At 35.5% G+C, this 21297-nt stretch overlaps 1 protein-coding gene across 1 annotated transcript; it reads left to right on the top strand.

Annotated features, from left to right (window-relative positions):
• The first annotated feature begins 5396 nt into the window (after positions 1-5396).
• On the top strand, positions 5397-21074 carry LOC110686429. The gene is made up of 5 exons (XM_021863046.1): positions 5397-5855; positions 6131-6258; positions 6340-6452; positions 19823-20008; positions 20923-21074. Exons 1-5 carry the CDS (start codon positions 5500-5502, stop codon positions 20950-20952), a joined length of 813 nt encoding a protein of 270 aa, XP_021718738.1. The 5' UTR covers positions 5397-5499; the 3' UTR covers positions 20953-21074.
• The last annotated feature ends 223 nt before the right edge of the window (positions 21075-21297 follow it).

Below are 21297 nucleotides of genomic sequence, written 5' to 3'. Positions count from 1 at the left end.
AACTTAGGTGGTTAATCCAATTAACGTGCCTAATTAAAACTAGTCAAAGTTTTTTAACATTTTATGTGATTAAGACACAATTAGTTCATGCAATTAACAAAGCTCCCACTAAATTCCGCATCCAACTTAATTAATCCAATTAATTAGCCCGGTTAACCCAAATTTTGTCAAAATCAAAATTTTGCAAAGGCCGGAAAAACCGAGGCCTAGCCTCATTAAAATAATTAAATAAAATTAGAACGACAAAATTTTGCAAAAAACCGATAGCCCAATTCAAGCAAGAAATCGACCCACCCAAAATCGTGGGATGCGCACCATGGCTACCTAGCAGCACTTGGGAGATGCGGCTGCCTGTGCTAGGTGCTGGCATGCATGCCCAGCAACGCATGCCACGCTTACTGGCACCAGCAGCTTGCTACGCATGCTGGCTGCTTGCTTGCGTTGGCAGGCGAGTGGCTGGCTTGCTGGGGCTTGCTGTCTTGCTGCCCAGCAGCACGCACAAGCATGGCCTGCAGCCATCCGCCACGCACCACGCACATAGCAGCACACACACGAGCCGAGCCACACAGCAGCAACAACAATTTGAGGTGGAGCACCCTTGTGAGCACCTAAGGCAGCCACATGTGGGCTGCGTGAGCAGCCCGACTAGCCTTGGTGGCGCTTGGATGTTTTGCCTCGATTTGCATGCTTTTATCAGGATTTTAATCCCGTTATTCGTGTGACATAAAATTAATTCTAAATTTATTTTAGAATCAATTTAGGTCAAAAATGAAATTAAAACAAGTCCAACTTAATTAAATTTAATTTTTTAATGGTGCACAAGCCTAAATTATTCAAGAACCATTCTTAAAACAATTTAGGTCTTTCCTTATGCTACAAAAAATTGATGGGCTACAATCATAGTTAATTTAATCAAATGTAAATTAATAATGAGATTTGACAAAATTAAAGGGGTTGGAAAATTAAACCCTTTCATCCAATGAAAAATTTCCCAACAATAACTTGTGTAAAATTGAAAAATTACATCTTCCAATATGAAGATTAATCAAAATTCAATCACAAGTTTTGAACTTTAAGGACTTTAATCAATCATAAAATGATTAAATCCAAAAATTAGTTCAACATGGAATTTAGCAATCAAAGTTCCAACCAAATAAACAATTAAAGATTGGATCTTTGAAATTTTAGGGGCTTCAAAATTGCAAGTTCACCATAAACATTCACACTTGAAGCAATTTATTTGCAATAATGTGAAAAATTCAAGTTTATGTGAAAAATGAACACACCAAATTAAGCCCCAATTATGACTTCATAAACATGCTTGATGAGGTTTATAATTGTAGTAGATTAGGGATGCAACCATACATTTAATCTACCTTCAACATGCAATAATTAATCAAGGTTAAAAGATTTAAAAAATTTCGTTAAAAAACGAAAAAACCCTCGAAAAACATATTTCTGGGTAGATTTTGGCTTCTGGACAACCCTAAAGAACCAGAAACGATTTAGAACATCGATTCCACCCAAAAATACTATTTTGGAGTCGAAATCTGGGTTTATCAGCCAAATTAGCAAAAAAATACGAGATTAAAACTAATTAAAACGAGCTTCTAATCTAATTAAAAAGCATAACCAGAAATTTAAATCCATTTTAAATCACCTTAATTAATTATTAGTCGCAATAATTAAAGTGAGCACGGCTCCGATACCGCAGTTGGGTTTCGTAGAGTCCGACTCTACGCGGAAGAGAAACCCGCCCAAGACCCGCACACTAATTAAAGCGACTAAGCATGCAATCACAAATTAAACAACAATTAAGATAGAGAAGGAAAAGACATTCTTACCCTTGGCGCGTGCTTCGCTTGAATCCCAAGCTCTTACTTCAAAACTTGAACCCCGCTAATGCGAAGGTCTCCGACGGCTCGTACCCATGAACCCGACCCGAACGGTCCAAGTCCCGAAGGTTAGTCGGGACCCGACCAATAAAAACTAGAGTTTTACGAACTTATGGTTTTCTCACTTTTCTAAGGAGATGTCTTTTTAGTTCCACTCGAGTGTTCTTCCCAAATCCCAAAACATTGGTATTTATAGGGAAATGAACCTTGAATTCCCACTCCCAATCAATGTGGGAGATTTGCAATTTTCCCATTTTATTTCATTAAAACAAAAATAAAATTGCAATTCAATCAATAAGTTACAAGTACACAAGGAGGATGAGAGATTAGGTGAGGACCATTTCCATGGGGGGGACCATAGCCTTGCTCCCCAAGGCAAAGCTCACACCCTTGGTCCCCATAAGCAAACCGGCTCTCCCCATCCAAGTGGTTGGCTGGTAGCCTGCCTTGGCTGCAAAGGCTGCTAGCTGGCGCCTAGCACCAAGGCTGGGCAGCCTGGCCAGCCAAACAGCACGCACACACAGCCAGCCAGTGCATGCGTGCTGCTAGCGAGCCACGCATGCTAGGCGCTGCTGCTATACGAGGCACAGCGTGCTGCTGCTTGCTAGCACACACGCACAGCCCAGCATGCCTAGCACGCTGTTGTCTGGTGCGTGGTGCTTGCGATGTGCGAGGCGCAGGGCTGCTGCCATGCGAAGCCCAGCACGCATGGTGTGCAGTGATGCCTGGCCCAGCTTGGCTAGCAAGCATGCATAGCGTAGCACGCTTCTAGCGTATGCGATGCTTGCGGCTAGCGATGGCTGGGGTCTGGTGCGTGCCACTGCCTAGCACCACGCATAGCGCAGCACGCCTAGCATGCTACTATGCGATGGTGCGTGGTCGCGATGGCTAGGCTCCCAGCATGTTAGCAAGCACGCAAGGCTATGCTAGGCTATGCCTTGCGACGTGCGATGGCTATGCCTTGCGACGTGCGATGGCTTGCTAGCACGCATGGTCCTAGCACGCCTAGCATGCTAGGCTTGCGGCTAGCATTGCGAGGGGTCTTGCCTAGCCTAGCACTCACATGGCTAGGCCAATGCGAGGCTACGGCTTGGCTCGAACTTGTAACTTGATTGATTTCACGTCTTGTCGAATTCCAAATTCGACTCGACTTGCGACGCTCTAAGCTCGATATCCGACGTCTTTGTTCGTAAAACTCTAACGACTCATCAAATCCTTCGGATTGATTCGTTGTCTCGGATCGGTTGTTCGATTGGGTTCGACCCAAAGGGTTCAGTCAAGATTAAGCTGTAATATTAATTGTACATTAATATTACTGAACGGAAGCGACCTCCACCTAGGCATTCCGATCATTTGACCTTACTGAAGAATTAGCTTTCCAGTAATTCTAAACCCTCTATCAGAATAATACACTTGTTGGAAGGACGCCATTCCTTTCAGTTCACCCTCGTCAGCTCCCTCGGCGTCAGGGTTTTTAACTCCCTGCTTGCCTGGTTATGGTTCAGTAATCCTTGCCGAACCAAAGTCAGAGGACAACACTTTGTCTAATTCAGCTGCCTCGACTAAGCTGCCACCAGCCGAGCCTTGCCTCGGCTCCGTCATCACTAGACCTTCGGGCACCAGAGGGTTTTTGCCCTTATCTTTCTTCCCTCTAGCGTCCGCTTGACTACCAGAAGGAGGAGCGCTGCGAGGGGGCAGGGTGGCCAGCTCAGCTATATGAATGTCAGTTCTAGGCCTGGCCGACCTAGTAGTTTGGATTGAGGGTTGTTGAAGATTTTGGACGAACGCTCTAGCGTCCGCCTGAAATGAAGAAGGATGTCTCTCAAAAGAAGGCAGCTCGGACGGCATCAGGACCGAGCTGGTATATTAGGTTGGGGGTCGTTCCGGATTTTGCTCGGACGCTCCCCTGGAAGAAGTGTATGGCTGATTTTGTCTATCAGAAAACAAGGCGGTCACTTCTACTACGGAGCAGGCACTACCACTAGCAGTGGTGTTTGTAGTTTTCCCGTCCGTATTTCTTGGATCATAGGGGATCAGGGGTGCACCATACTCCCATCAAGGTTTCTGGGGACGTCTCGCTCATACGCTTTCCTCATACGCGCCATGTTTGACTGCAGGGACAGAGAAGAATAGGTGGGGGTGAGTTAGTGCACACTAGAAATGGACCCACTCCATAGAGAAGAAGGCTCGTCCTCGTCCACTCTAAACTCCTCAGTCCCAGGCGAACGATCGACCTCATGAGGAGAAATGGACGAAGCCGAGTGTTGTGCCAGTTTGTGTTTAAAAAATAAAACATGTATGGAAAAGAAAAGAGAAAATGTAAAAGAGAGGAAACGGGCAGTTACCTTTGTACGAGTAGAAGGTTCGAGAAGCTTTGAAGATCTTGAACAAAGTTGACCGGAGAACTTAAACCCTTGACCGGAAATCTCAAACACTCGGCGGAGCTCTTGAAGGTTAACGAAGAACAACACTTTCTCTCTCTAGAAGCTTTGACTTCTCTCTAGAAAACACAAAAATCCAAAGTGTTTTTATGAAGTCAAACCGGACTTATTTATAGGCAAAATTTATGAGGTTAAAATGGTAAAACCACCTTTCCCGCCCATAAGTTCAAACGGTAACTTTTGAAAAGTTCAACCTAGAAGCTAAAACGGTTAAAAAACCGCTCCGTCATTTAAGACGGGAAGGTGTACGACCACAATAATAGCGCGTCAAAATAGACGACCAAGTCAGCAGAATCCGAACGGTCATTTCGGAAATTACAGGAGACATGTGTCCTACCCAAAGCCAGTTGGCACAACTGTCCGCCTGATTTTAAGACTCAGGTCCAATAATAAAATCAGGCGGACCGATCAAGGCAGCCAGCCGAAAGGAAAAATCCCATGGGTATACGGACGGTGTTGTCCGTGTCTTATTAGTGATGATGCTCCATTAGCCCAACATTCGACCAATAATGGACGGATAAAGATCAGAGGAGGCGACCCGTATGGTACGAGTCATCCTCTTCGAGGGGCAAATGTTTAGGGTAAATAATACCCCAACACGTGGTCCAATCCCATAACGACGCGTGGCCCAATAAAAGGGCGACACGTGTCCCTATAGGAAGATGACACGTGTCAAACTTAAGAGCACCTTAAACTGAGAGAAAAGCCTCTTTACATCAGGAGACCCAAATCCCGAGTAAGCCGTAAAACATTAGTTTTTATTATGAAATATTAATAATAATTATTATTATTATAAAATATTAATTATTATTATCTATAAATATTAGTTATTATTATGAAATATTAATAAAAATTATTATTATGTTTATTAAGTATTAATTGTTTTTTTTTATAGATATTAAGTATTAATTGTTATTATTATTATTAATTATTATTTTTAAATAGAGCCGATCAAATTTTAATAAAGTAGAGCAAGATAGAGCAAAGCAGAATCGCTCAAAAGAATGGTCTAAGGTCACGAACGATACTTCATTATTAACTTTATTGCCATATATAATCCCAATTCCCAACCGCTAAATCCTCTTCTCCACTTCTGAAAAACCTAAGGTGAGGTTCAACCTTGAAAGAGACGGCCAACATTCACAAGAAACTGGAAAACCAAAATGCTAGTACTTAGCCAAGCACCGGCGGTCTCCCTTCCTAACAGTAGCAGCAGATGCTGCAGCTGCTGCACTTCTTCATCTTCAACCTCATCTTCTGTTACCTCTAAACAAGCTCTCAAATTTTCCCACATTAATCCAACCGCAACCCTTTTCTCTAAACGCAGTCTCAAATCAAATTCAATCAAACACACCCTTCGATTTCCTCTTATTGTTGCCAAATCATCCGATTCATCTTCTCCTGTTACCAAGCAATCCCCTCCTGATAACGACACCGTTTTTGTTGGCCCTGATTCTGTTCCTCTTGAAGGTGTTATTCAATTTGATAAGCCTTCTTCTTCCCGCTTTCAAAAATGGGGGTAATTCATTTCTTTATTTTTTTTTTTAATTTAAATTTTGGTGGGGTTTTTTTGTTAATGGCAGAATTCGTACTTGGGTTCCTCTCTATATTGAATTTTGTTGCAGCATTGTCTTATTAAAATTTGATTGTTTCTATTGATTTAATTGCGAAAATTTCATCAATTTTTTATTTTATCATGTTTTGATTATGGTTTTTAAACCTTATATGTGTATTGAATATGTTGCGAAATATTCAGCATTTTTTTTATTGTGTTGTATTATACTCCGTATTCAGGAAAGTTGCGCTATTAGCTGGTGGTGATGTATTGGCAATACTCCTGTTTTCTGCAATTGGAAGGTTTAGCCATGGATTCCCTGTTTTCGAGGCTGAAACATTGCGCACTGCTGACCCTTTTATTGCTGGTTTGTGAAATTTTGAATAACATTTGAGTCATTTGAATTGTTTATAATTTGGATTAACTAGAGTATGTGAGTGTGATGTAGGATGGTTTCTAAGCGCGTACTTCCTTGGAGGGTACAGTGAGGATGGTCGAGGGATGAATGGTTTGAATAAGGCAGTTGCTGCTGCTGCCAAGTCTTGGGCCGTAGGTATACTGGTAAGTCCCAATTTTTACCTTTATGCTTTCTTCTGCTTCTTACTGCTGATATGAAATATATTAGCTCTTTGGAAGGTGATATTAGTCATTTTAGGGGGCGCTTGGAATGGGGGTAATAAATTAAGGGGGTAATAAAAGTCAAACTAGGTAAATTATACTTGATTAGAGATATTTTTGTAGGGAGCCAAGGTGTTTATGAATGAATTAAGGTTGCAGTGACATGAGGAAAAGAGAGGGGTGGAGGAATCATTACCCTCAAAATGAGGGTTATAGGTTACCCACCCTCCCCCCTAGTGTAACCTATTACCTCCAAAATAAGTGTAATAGTTCCCTTTCTTTACCTATCACCACACCATCACTATATAAATCTTCTTACAATCACATCATCACTAGCTCCCCCTCTCCTATGTTTACTTTAATTTTGCTTGATTTGACTTTTATTACCCCTTAATTTAATACTCCCAATTCAAGCGCCCCCTTAGTGTTATATCAAATCTTGTTGCAGTGTAATGTTTGTTTAGTTGCGTGTTCATAATTTAGTTAAATGTATGCAAATTCACAGTAAAAATAGAACATCTTAAAAATATGAGGAAGTATAAGATCATTTTATCTTTCATTTAACTGTACAAATCAATTGTCCCAGCCCCTCTTTAATGATGAAATTTTATTATGTTTTAGAGCTCCATATTTTGATGATATCATATTTGGTGTTGAAATATTTGATATTTATTGAAAGTTAAATTTTATCCCACTATAAATTCACAAATTTGTGAACTCTCACAATAGAATTTAGCATATAATAACACTTAATGGATTAATGTTGGCCTTCATAAGTGACAATAGATTTCCAATTGAATAACATAGAAAATCATCTTCAGTCACAAATGCATGGATAGGATAGTTGTTAATTTGTCTCACATATTATGAAAATCATTACAATATCAGAGAAATTGTCACTTGCATATTTTATGTGAATACTACCTTGGTTAAAAATAATGTGCAACTTTGGGGTCTTCCACAGACTCCAAGTCAAAAAATCTTAAGGGTTGTTTAAGAAAGTGAAGGGTATGTCATTAATAAATAATCAAATCCAAATCCTCATGTAAAAAAAAAAAAAACAAAACAAAACCGTACCACCGCCTTCACCACCCACCTAGCCAAGCCACGTAATTTTTAATTAGTAATTTTAACTAAAAATTATTTTTTTAATTATTTTAAATATATTTTTAATTTTGAGAAATTATTTTTTTAATATTTCCGAACTTTTTAAATTTTTTTTCTAATTTAATTACTATTTATTAATAATTAAATAAACTTTTAATCAAAAATCAAAATTAAAAAGGGAAATTGTTCCATGTACCCTTGAGGTTATAAAATATGCACGTAATCACCCTGTAATTAAAAATAAAAATTTAAGCTAATTTAGTGACTCGATTAAGCTACCTAAATCACAAAAAAATTATTTTTAAATTATAAAATTATTTAATTCAACTATTTTTGAATTAATTTTATGATAAAAACAAAATTTAATAAATATTAATGATTTATAAAGATATAATACCTCCTTGTACAATAGGACCATATCTAAACTTATTAAACTATCTTGTTCGCGGAAATTTATAGGCGAGAAACTCATACTTTTCCAATCATTTTTGCTCGAATTTAATTCTCTGATCAAATTAGATTTGCATGTAAAAACAAAATTTATTAAACAAAACATAAACATATAATCGTTAAGTATCCTAAATAATCGCCATGTAAGCTAATTACAAATATAAATTTAAACATAGATTTTAAAAATTAATCGAAGAATTACCCATCCCAGCAATTGATGACCTAAAACAGACACAAAATTACTAACACAAAATCGCTTGATTTTGTTTTGTATTGATACGAAATTATGTTGGTAGATATCATAAATTTTTAATTTAGTTATAATTAAGGAATAATTTTTATTTCTTATCATAAACACTATCAAAATTTATCTTATAATGGAAGGTTTCAAACTTTATTGTAGTCGTCTATCATTTAAATATAATATTATCTATGATATGATTTTAATTAATTAATTAATTAATTAATATCTTTTTTGAGATTTATCTTTTCATATATTTTTTTGGATTGTTATACTCGTAGTAATGATTTAATAAATTCTCTTTTCCTAAATTTTCTTTCTTTATTTTTTTTACCATTAATTTATAAAATAATTTCATTCGTGGTTTTTAATATGTGTGGCATTAAAATTTTAGATATATGAAATCTAATTCGTTACTTTTACCTAGGTGGTGATATAATATTTTAATTCAAAATAAATTATAAATCTCTTTTATAATTGGTCAAAATAATTAGATTGCTTACGTGGCGCTTCAAATGCTCTTGAAAAATGTCTACTTTATTTATATATATTAGATTTGGCTTATCACCACTCCATGCTTCTTGTGGACTCATATTCTTCACACTTTTCGTAAGACAACGATTTGGAATATAAGTTGTCTTTCAAGATGCTTCGCGTCATGTCTAAAATTGTTCGATTCTCCTTTCTGCAATCCATTTTGCTAGGAGGCTGTAAATTGATGTCGTATTCCAGCTTCTTTGCAATAATTTATGAATACATTCGATGTATATTTACCCCCTCGATCAGATCTTATTGATTTCAATTTATATCCGCTCTAGCTCTACTCGAGCCATAAAATGCATACATGTATCAAATGCAGTTAATTTTTCCTTAAGCATATACACCAACAATTTCCTACTATAATCATCAATGAAGGTAATAAAATAGCAATTACCTCCCAAAGATACTAGCTGCAATGGTCCACATATATCTGTGTGTACCAATTCTAATGGTTCTTTCGCTCTCCATGATAACCCTTTCTAGAACGGAAGTCTTGCTTGTTTTCCCATTGTACATATCTGACAAACTTGTTTAGGATCTTCCAATGGTAGGCAACGCATGCACCATGTTCTTTGTAGTAGCAGTTTTAGGCCATTGAAATGCAATGCCCAAAACATTTATGCCATTACCATGACTCATTCTCTACAACACCATAGAAACAATTTTGTTCCTCGGTATAAAGTTGCAACGTAAACATGCGATTCTTCGCCATTCTTGATTGAGCAATAAGTCTTCAACTTTTATCTTTAAGAAGAAGAATATTGCCCTCCATATGAACATTATATCCTTTACCTTTTGAAATATTCCTATTTTTCCTTTACCTTCAACTTGTAGTTTAGATGAATCTCCCAAACTTACATTACTTTGGTATTTTCACATCAAGGTCAATAAAAAAAATCTTTTTTCCCACACATGTGGTTACTAGCACTAGAATTGTTGATTACTAGAATCTTCGTGCGCTATAGGACTTTCCTCATTGTTTTTTTATGATTCGGCATAATTCAAATGATTTCCCTAATCCTTTTGTTTGCTCCAACATTCAGATGCATAATGTCCATATTTTTGACAATTATAGCATTGAATGTCTTTTGTTTTACCACGACCTCTTCCTCGTACACGAAACCCGCCTCGTCGATTTCCACCTCTTTGTTCATTTGATTACAACTTTGATTCAAGAGCATGTTCTATCACGACTAGTCCATCATTATTCTTCGTTCTTGATTCATACACTTGAAGAGATCCAAGAAGCTCCTCCATTGATAATGTATGAATATCTTTAGATTCTTCCATTGCAGGTAATACATGATTGAATTTTTTATTGCAAGATCGTAGTACTTTCTCGACGATCTTAGCATCTTCAATCTTTTCTCTGTTCTGTTTCCGTTGGTTAACATTTGTCAAAAGACGAGAAAAATAATCAGAAATAGACTCAACATCTGTCTTTCTGATATCTTCGAATTCACCTCGTAATGCTTGTATATGCATTTTTCTAACTCGCTGAACTCCTTTAAATATTGTTGCAAGAGCATCCCAAGCTTCCTTGCTTGTGGTTGCTTCGAGATTTTCACAAATGTTTCGCGGTCTAATCCTACATAGATAAAAAATAATGCTCTTTGATCTTCCTTCCTTGAGTTAATACCGCTTTGTCTCACCTGGATGGTTTTTCAAACCCTTCATTAACAATTTCCCACAAATCTTGGGAACCAAATAGTGCTTTCATTTTAATTCACCAATCTTCATATTGGTCTTTGGATAATTGGGGTACTTGTGGCCTATGTTAATCGGACTCGGCAAGAATCGCGGAGTGTCCGTGTCAACACGATATGGACACTGACACGGATTCCGTGTCGGATCCTCCACTTTGCACCCGGACACTTCAACTCAGAGAAGAGAGTGGAAGAGAAGATGCAAATTGATATATTTTTTTTTTATTTATTTTTTTTAATAAAAAAAATACAAGAAAAAGACCATAAATCTACAAATTTAATCCTACCTTGCCATTCAGATACAAATTCGTGGAATTCCCTTATAATCAGACATGAAATTTGAAGTTCTATGCTATGATTTTAGAGAATTATGAGTAGAAACTAGAAATGACGTATAGAGCTGTATGGAGGAGGTGAAAGAAAAAGGAAGAAGAAAGGAGGAATAGTGGGTAGGTCACACAACTGTAAGTCAGTGGCTTTTTTTTATTTATTTTATATTATAATATCACATGAGGGATAGGAGAATTTTTCTCCTTTATTGATATCTACTTCTTTGGGCCCACCCACACCTTATTCTCCACTTTGCTATTGTTTTTCTGTAAGGACTTGTTATTATTTTTTAACATAATTTACTTGGATATTAATGAAATTCTGAAAATTCATAATTTTGTAATATCTTATTTATTTTTAAAATTAAAATGACATGTCCCCGCACCCGTGTTCGTGTCCAAATTTCGGCCAGAGTCCCCGTGCCCTAAAATTTTTAAAATTGACAGATCGGATACTTAGACACGTGTTCGTGTCCGACACCCATTCCCGAGTCCAAGTAACATAGCTTGTGGCCGAACAAAGTTGGTAGACATTTTGAGATATTGAGTAAATAATGTGGCTTTGATACCATATATAGGAGTTACATAATTTACGAATTGTTTAGTCAAATAATAATCTAATATATATAAATAAAGTAGGCATTTTTCAGGAGCATTCGGCGCGCCACATAAGCAAAGGTATTATTTCGACCAATTAAAATTAGATTTGTATTTTATTTTAGAATTAAAAAATTCACTCGCCACCTAAGAAAAAGTGATGAATGAATTTTAAGAATTTCTCCACGTAAATAAAAACAACGAATAATAATTTATTAGGATTTGAATTGTCTAAGAAAACTAAAAATTATCATTTTTTCAAAAACTAAAAGTTACCTCTATATACTAGGATTTAAATTTTAGAAGAACTAAAAATTATATTTTGATATTAGGATTTCAATTAATTAGAAAATAAAAATTATCTTTTGATATTAATGGTTTTATCTAAATATCCGGTGACTGAGATTATATTTTCATTAAAAAAATTTAAAACTTGTAATGCAAGAAAAAACTTTACTTTCTTTAAACATAAATGTGAAATTTATGTCAAATAATTTAAATAACAAAATAGAAATTGTTAGAGATTAAGAGATTACAAGAAATATACAAAATGATGTATAAAAAAGGCGTGCATTGCACGGGGTTAAATCTAGTAAGGATTATATGGAGGAATAAAACCGGGTTACAACCCTGTATAAATAATATACTTCTCTTAGATATATATTATTCACACATAAAACTTCAAATTCTTATATATCTCTTATTCTTTCTTCTTACTTCACATATTTCAATGATATTAAACACAACATATATAATTTCTATTTTACTAAAGATATAGAGGATGAGAATTGTTCTCATTATCAACCTCATACTAATTTAATCAAATTCTAACATTAGCAATCTAATAATAGTTTTCCCAAATTAAATTAAAGTTTATGGCTGTCAACAAAATAAGGGTATGTTAGTAATTTTGTTTAAAAAATTTTACTTAAAATGGAATGTTTTGGAAAGTTGCACATAATCTTTAGCGTTTGTTTTTGGTAAAAGTTGCCCATAATTTTTGACGGAGGTAGTATATACAAATATGGTAGTAGTAGTGCACTGGTTACAAGATATTAGCTAAAACATGTTACGGAATATAACTATTTATTGGGATGACAACAGAACATGGACTAAAAGAGGAGAGAAATAAGTAAATTACCGGGCAATCTACTTTTAGCAAACTTAAGAGAATAGGGCTATTACGTCTTCCTAAATCTAAATCATATCAAGTTTGGACACAGCTAAGGTAAGCATACAGAATATTTACACATCAAGACTTTGCAGAGATTTGCTATTCTAGCCAACTTATATAAAATTGTTAATTGATTGCTTTCTCAAAATCATTTTAAGTTTATTACGTCAGTTAAAGAAGTGAACAACGATGAACTCAACTGCATATTCTGACATACAAATGACATTTGCTCTACTAATTTGGCTTCCTCTGACATCAACAACTCAACATTAGTCTTCATAAACCCTTGGGGGTAGGGGGAATGATATTTCTTTTGATCACTGGAAGAATTTTTGGATATGGGTTAGAATTTTGTTTTCCTTTATTCCTGGTATATTATTCAAGAGTAGGAAACATCTGATGCTTGAATCTTTGACAAGTCATGGGGAAAATGAAATGAAAGTCCACAAATATCCCATTCAAAATTATTTCTTAGTTATATACATTGCAACCAATCTTTAGTGTGCATCTCCTTTGTGTTCATTTGAATAATTCATCCTTGAAGGTCAGGGGTAAGAGACTAAGAGCGCAGCTTACAATAGGCATGGCTATGGAATATGGGCCTTAATAAGATTGGATTAGAAGTTAATAAGTTTTTCTTTTGATCTTATGCATCTCTCATTGTCAGGAATTTAGCATTTAAGTCCATTAAAGAATGATGTTCCCTATGATTGCTCATATTATTATATTTGTGTGGTTGATCAATATATGTATAAGAACTTTTTGCTGATTTTTTAGATATAACTTTGTTAATTTTACATATAGGGTTGAAATTGGAGGATACCTTGCGCTTGTTAAGTGAAATTATGTGCTCTAATCAATTTTTAAAAATTTAAATTATGTTTGAATTGGTTAATAAAATATAATTAAAAACATCTTATCATCTAGCCTTTTTTAGGGCGGAACAAGACAAAATATGGGAAATCAGGGAAGTTGCAACAATTGAAGATTCTTCTTAGAATAGTGCAAAATTTCTCTTGGGTTTAACAATTTAACTTAAATATATAGGAGTGGCAGGATCTATTAAGGCGAGATGTAAACATGACAGATATTGAAGATATAAGCATGGTGTAGAAATGTAGAAAAGGGAGAGAGTAAATAATAGTTTTGCTATGCTTGTTAGCTTGACAATATAACAAGAGGTTTGGTCATGATTTGTCCTGCAAAATTTTAATGATATCTATTGCTGCCATTCTATCATGAAAAAGATTCTTCTGTTGCTTTACGCTTTATCATCTCTTTGCGTATTTGAGAGTTGAATTGTTCTGCAGATGAAATTTTTTCCTGAAAGCAGAAATTAATAAAGAATCTTTTCTTCCATCATCTAGTAGTTGTCACATTTTAAATTGAAATTACATCCTTTAATTGCAGTGTCTTATTATATATTATGCTAACATACACATCTAAAGCTGGAGATGGAGACATGGGGAATTCCCAGTTATTGTTTGCTTAATCAGTGAAGCTGAAGTATAGGCCAACTGCATGACATTTCAAAATTTGCACTGATACGCATTACTACGTTAATAGAAACATGTAATTACTTTTGTAAAATTAGGTATTGTAAAAATAATTACATGTATAAGGTCAAAAGAGGGTCACAGGGCTAACCTTTTGACCTTTTATTGACCTTGTCCAATAAAGACCATGTCCATTAAAGGCCCCATCTAATAAAAACCCTTAACCTTGACCCAAACCCTATATCATTTGGCGACCCTGTAGCCTAGTCTTTCCATCCAATACTTCTCTCCCTTATTTCTTCTAATATAGATGAGGATAAAAGGATCCCCTACCGATACAAAATATAAAAACATTCATATTCACATGTATTGTATAAATAATTACATGTATAGCTTCATATTCATCCAATATTTATCTCCCTTATTTCTTCTAATATATATGAGGATAAAACCTACCAATACAAAATATAAAAACATTCATATTCACATGTATTGTATATATAATTACATGTATAGTTTCACATTCACGTGTAATTACTTTTGTCTTTCTCTTCCATTCTTTTTCCTTGCTTATTTAATGCCCGTCCATTCACGACCCACTATTGAACTTAATGCATTGGCTCAACCTACTTTGGCCCAATATATAATGACTCTCTTTTGACCCAACCTGCCTAATAGTTAGGTCTAGATGGAAGAAGAGGCTTGGGGAATGTGTGGTTAGGAATAAGGAAAGGAGCATTATAAGTTGTCGTTTGGTTCACATGGAGTAAAGGGAATGGAATCAAGAAAGGGACAGGGAGGGAAAGGGAAGCAATTCCCTTTGATATTACATGTTTGGATGATATTTGTTTGGCTTAGTCCATGTCCTATGTAATACCCTGGAAATTTCCTTCCTTTAAAATACTCCTTTTACTCTAAATAAAACCCTTTTAAGGAAATAACTAAAATATTACCGCCACCGTGATAACGGCTATGGCTAGTTTTCAAAGTCTCACAACGGAAGTTTAAAACAAAAACCAACTTTTTAAAATAAAATTTGAGTTCACAATCTCAAAACAAAAGTAGAATAAAACAGTCGCAAGTTGGAACCAATTCAAAATATGGCCCTTCTCAAAAAAACCAATTAAAAACAAACATAATAATATTAGTCCATAACAAATCGATAATTCAAAAACATTAAAACTAAAAAACATAACAAGTAACACTCTGCACTCTATCCCATCATGCTATTCATGCTTCAAGTACCTGTTACTTCTTCTTTATTTCAACACTCTACTCACCATATAAATGGGCCATGGTAGGGGTCAATCCAAAGGAAAGCCAAACATAAACACAAAAGTATGAATTAGCAAAGCTGAGTACATATGCACCACACTAACATGAATATCCTAGCATCAAATTAAAAATAATAAAACATGATCGCCAATCAACTTACCTTTGACTCATAACTAGCAATATTAGTTATTAATAATAATTTTGGATTACGCATCGAACGGGTTTCCTTCCTTGAAAATAGCCCATTTAAATATTGAGCTTGCAATCAGAGAGCTACCCTAATTAGCACCTACTATGTCACCTTGTGACGGAATTTCGGCGCATTAATAATAAAAGAAAGTACAGCGTCCTGTACCCCTGTAGAAGCTATGGTCAAATATGAAACCCCATAACTCCCCCCCATATGTTCATACTCAAGGTATATATGTTCCAAGAATTTTGGTGCATATCCTCTTACACTTTACGTGATTTACAAATTTGTGATGACTCAAACCAATCAATCAAGAACAAGCATAATAACAATCAATACATACTTTTAATTCATTCTTGAATTAATTAGTGATCACATACTATTTATTTTAATTAAGGTTACTTGCCTAGTTTTGTGCACAGAATTGCACGATTACTACTTTAGTGCATAAGATGCACTACTAAATTTTCTTGACTCAACTTAACTTACTTGAGTGAGTAAATAAATAAACTAACTTCTTGACTCAACACCAATAATAAATGGGTGAGAAATAAATTCATAAATCATGATCAATATTTCTAACTTTAGCTCTTTAACTCATATATAAGCCTTGCTTACTAAATACATGCTTTCTTGATACTTGAAAATAAAACATACTTCCATGATTCACACATATTCAACTTGTATCACACCTCAAATAATGTAATCACATGCTTGTATAAAAATTCATGCTCAACCAACATCAATTCCAAGCATATAATTAACCAAACATGCTACTTATTCATCACTTAAATCATACTTTACAAATCCTAGCATGATACTACGCATACACAAATATTTTTGTGCACATACGTATCTTGAATAATGCCTAAACTCGGCCACACTTGCTAGAAATCACCTAGTTCGAAACTTCCTACAAATAAGAATGCATAACTATAATTAATCTACTATTCTCACAAATTTCCAGCAACTATAATACTCTTTAAACCTTACCAATTAACCCAAATTTAATGACATAAAAGCTGTAAAACCTTTTCTTTAAGTGGGTACTTCAAATCCTTTCAAAAAGACTTAATTTTTATGACTTAAATAAAATTCCAGTCTACTTATTTAATATAAAACATCACTAATAGACTAGGAAATCATATTTAAATCATTTAAACCTTTTTCCCTTTCATGGGTAATCAAACCCTAACTCAATAATTAAAAAGTAGTGTGCATAGATAAATTCAGCATTAATTTTACTCATTAAAACATGTTTAAACCATTAATTAAACAACAACATCAACTTAGGATCAAACCCTAACCATAAACATTAAATTCCCAAATTCTAGGGTTTGTAAATTGGGGTTTTTGATTGAATAAAAATCTGAAAATTATATAAATAATTTAACAACATCAAATACCCAAAAATCAATACCAAAACATAATCAAAATCATGTTTTAAATTAATAAAAACAATAGAATTAAATTAGGAAGAGAAAAGAGGTTTTTTATTTTTTTTTTTAATAAGAATACCAAAACCGAAAAATAAGAAAGAGAGAAGGAGAGGGTGGCTGGCGGGTTGCCGCCGGTGGTGGTGGTGGCGTCGGTGGCTGCCGGCGTGAGGGGAGAAGAAGAGGGAGAGGCGTGGGGAAGGAGAGGAAAAAGAAGAAAAAGAGAGGAAAAATAGGGAGAAAGAGGAGAGAGAAAATAAAGAGATAACCTTTGAAATTTTGTGAAATCTGACAATTATGATTTTAGAATGAAAAATCTTGATTTTGAAGTATTTATACTCTCCTTTTAAAACAAAAACTCATAATTACAAAATTGCTATTACTAAATCGTACTCCCCTTGCCTTCTTCCTTTGGGGCCAACTTGTTGGGCTTTTAAGTGTCCTCAATTCCCCAACAAGTTGATCCAACTATTTAAATAAAGATGACCTAATTCAAAACACTTTTATTGCCTCAATTAATGACTCATATTATTTTATGCACACTTACATAATATTTAAATAATTAATTTCTTTTTAAAACGAAATGAATAATTTTAATCTATATAATAAATAATTTATACATATAAAAATATTATAAAAATACGGAGTATTACATCCTAAGCGCAATGTGACTCAAATGACGAAATACCCCTCTATAATCTAGCTTGAAAGTACACCCTTAATCATCCATTAATCATTATCAAGTACAGATTTACCCCTACTAATAAAGTACATTTTTGCCACTTGAAAGTACATCTATAAATAGCATCCAATGATTAATGATGGAAAACTTTTTCTAATATCTCATTCTCTCTCCAGAAAGGGCATTCACAGCGTCGTAAGGACATTCCCGGGTCAACCCCCTGGCACCTTACTTTCTATTTCTTGCAGGCGTAGCTCAAGTACATTTGGACATCATTAGACAAACCCGAAATACCCTAGCATACCGAAATCTGTTTCGAAACAATATTATTACCTCCTCTTCTCACCCATGCTCCTTTACTTCCTCTACCATCACCCTTAAGGCTTCTTGCTAGTCCTCCACGGCTCCATGTCGGCACCACTGCCCCCTTCCCTCTCCTCCACACCACGACCGCCAACACCTTCTTCAACCTTGTCGTCCCTCCGTGTTTTTACTGCATTCTCTCTTATTATTTAATCTCCATTGTTGGTCATGTTTAAGGTTTAAAAAGTCAAATTTGAATATTAACTTCAAATATGAACCTTTCATGGTTGAATATGACTATTTAAGGCTACAATTGATGATAAAATTAGGTATTTTTTTTCTCTTGATTTTTTCCCTAAATTTTTAGGGTTGAGTTTTGGGTGGTTGTTGATGATTGTTAAGTAGGTAAAGTTTGGTTTTCAAGGTGGTAAGGGCTGTTTTCGGGGTGGTTGGGGGCTTTCAGTGTTGGTGTGGGAGTTTCAAGCTAGGTGATGGTGGTTTTTTGGGCAAGAGATGGTGGTTTTGGGGTGCAAAACAGTGGTTTTGGGGTGGGTGGCGACGATTTCAAGCGGATTAAGGTGGTTGGGGATGGGTGAGGGCAGTTTTGGGGTGGGTTGAGGTGCTACGGTGGCAGGGCAGTGGGGCGCTGTGGTGGAGAAGTGGTGGGTTGGTGGGCGGTGGGCCGTATTAGTGGGTTGGGGTTTAGCAGTGGTGGGGCGGTGGTGGTGAAGAAGGTGAGAGTGCTGGTGGGGCATTAGGTGTTGGTGGCATAGAGAAAGGGAATACAAATACCATGGGGGGTGGGGGGGAATGAGAGTAGAGGACTTTGGGGTAATTGAGTGGGGAAAGGGAATGGTTAAATTGACATAACAAACTACAACTAAGGTAATCAACCTTGTTGATTGCGTTTCCTTTTCCTGAATACCCCGAACCAAACGCCCCCTAAGTAGTAGTGGCACTAGGTAATTGGATTCCGCAACAAACCCTAAGGTTTTCATCAATACTAATTCATGAGGTGCCTGTATTCTGTTCTATTAGCAATGCATGTAAAAGTTCTATTTGCTTTAAAGTAAGATGATCAGCTTTATAGTGGTTCCTGTAATCTTTCGATGCATTCCTTGGAACATTTCATTGGTGTCACCAATTTTACTGAGATACTTCAGAAGTGTTGGGATTGTTTGGAAGTATCCAACATGGATCTGGAAAGCTTTCTTAATTTTCCAATTATTTTTCAAGGATAGCACCATATAATTATGTTGGATTTGTGTCAGGCATTGATATGGTAAGATTTTTATTGAGTCTGAGTAATAGGGGGTGTTAGTACCACCCATAGCTTATGGTTTTTGCTCAGTTAGTTCATAGCAGTATTGATGCTAATTTTTGCTCATTTGTTAACAGTTGCTTTAATGTTGAAGTCATATTGAAATCAATATGCAACATGTTACAGTAGTTATACCACCCCTCCTGCTGTTTCACCATGAATCCCTTACATCTTCAATTTATTTAGTCCTACTTAGAGTAGTCAGTAAAATTAATACAAAATACTAAAAAAGGGGAGAGTTGGCTGAAGATGGATTTTGGAGACTGCTAAAGTGCTATAATTGACCTAGAGAATCATAATTGGAAAGTGTAGCTAGAATTTAAAGATGCATATTCTTGTTTTCTCTCTAGTTCTAGTATTCTGAATGTATTAATTTGATACTTTTAAGTTTTTAATCATTGAGTGAGTATTATGGATATACTCTACACTCTGCTTCTCATTGCTTTTTTCTTTTTACCCCTGGCAGATGGGATTGGGTATACGTGCATTAACTTCATCACATTTTCCGCCCACCAATTTTATTTTGGTGACTCTAGGAAGCACTGCGGTTCTGCTAATTGGTTGGAGGACACTCTTGTTCCAGATTCTTCCTAGTGGCAAGAACAAGAAAGATGATATGTACAGACGTGGAAGTCCATTCGAACTGTTTGAGGTATGAAACAATTCCCCTACATAAACTTTTTTTTAGCTATTTTCAAATAGAAAAACATGTCACTATCATGTTAAGTTTCATATATCTTCTGAACAGACCTTAGATTTAATTAACACCTAGTCGAGCTCTTAAATATTTGATAAATATGATAAGTTACTCCAATGATTGAGTAGCCCGTATTGTAAAAGTCCTTGAGCATTAATTTCAACGAAAATTTCTGTACTAAAGCATGTTAAACTGCCAATGATTGCCTGATTGGGCACTTGGGCTATGTGGCTAATAGTCATAACTCATAAAGTTCAGGTAAGAAGATAACTGCTTTGGCTTGGCCATTTGTATTGTTTTTTGTTTTTCAAACTAGATTTTTTTTTCACTGGTTGTTGCACACAACCGGTCTCTTAATTAGTATAAATCAATCGATTTTAAACCTTGGTTTTTAGCCTACATGACCAATACCACTACTTCAGGTAGCAGCTTTAGCAAGGGTAAAATCGCTATTTTGGATTACAATTGAAATCTATGTCCTTATCTTACATGGATGGTAAATAGGAGAATAAGTTTAATACCAAAGCTTAAAGTAGAGCAAGCTTTTTACTTGCATTGCTTGAGTAAATCATTCTAGGCTTTTTTGTTATTGAGGAAACAGCAATTATTATGTCGTTTTTGTTACAAACTGTAGAATAATTTCTCCAATGTTTAGGGGTGGTATGTTGTATATACTCCATACTAGTTTGCTATTATTATACACTACCTCCGTTTCTTATTTTGTGCGACAAAATCCCTTGCACGTTCCCAAGATAAACTTAGAGTGTTAATTAAAATAAGAGCAAATAAGTAATTCCCATTTATTTTTCTATTTTTTATTCTGGGGCCTATATAATGCTGCTAATACGAAGTGATGTTTTGTGCTGCAGCTGCTTACTTCTCTGGTTAGGAGGTGGTGAAAAGTGGCTCAATGCCTGACATTTGAGTATATTTGTGTGTAAATTCAGTTTACTATATAGTTGTATCTTCATCTTTAAGATGCTAACTTATTTTTATATGATTTGACTTTATGGATGATGCATCTTCCATCTTTATTTGGTTAACACACTTTTCTTATAAAGCAAAATAAATTGCGTTCACTATGTTTGGATGACAATAGTGAAGGGAAAGGGAGGGGAAGGAAAAAGAGGGAAGAGTAAGGAAGGTGGGGAGAAGGAGAGAGTAATCTTCCATTTTTCCATCCAAATCTCTCCGAAAATGGAGGGAGTTGGTTTATTAAAATGGAAAGGAAAATGAATCCTTCC

Source organism: Chenopodium quinoa, unplaced genomic scaffold, assembly GCF_001683475.1.
Source record: "Chenopodium quinoa cultivar QQ74 unplaced genomic scaffold, ASM168347v1, whole genome shotgun sequence".
In the NCBI taxonomy this organism is placed as follows: Eukaryota; Viridiplantae; Streptophyta; class Magnoliopsida; order Caryophyllales; family Amaranthaceae; genus Chenopodium; species Chenopodium quinoa.
This window is presented reverse-complemented; position numbering and strand designations above follow the sequence as displayed.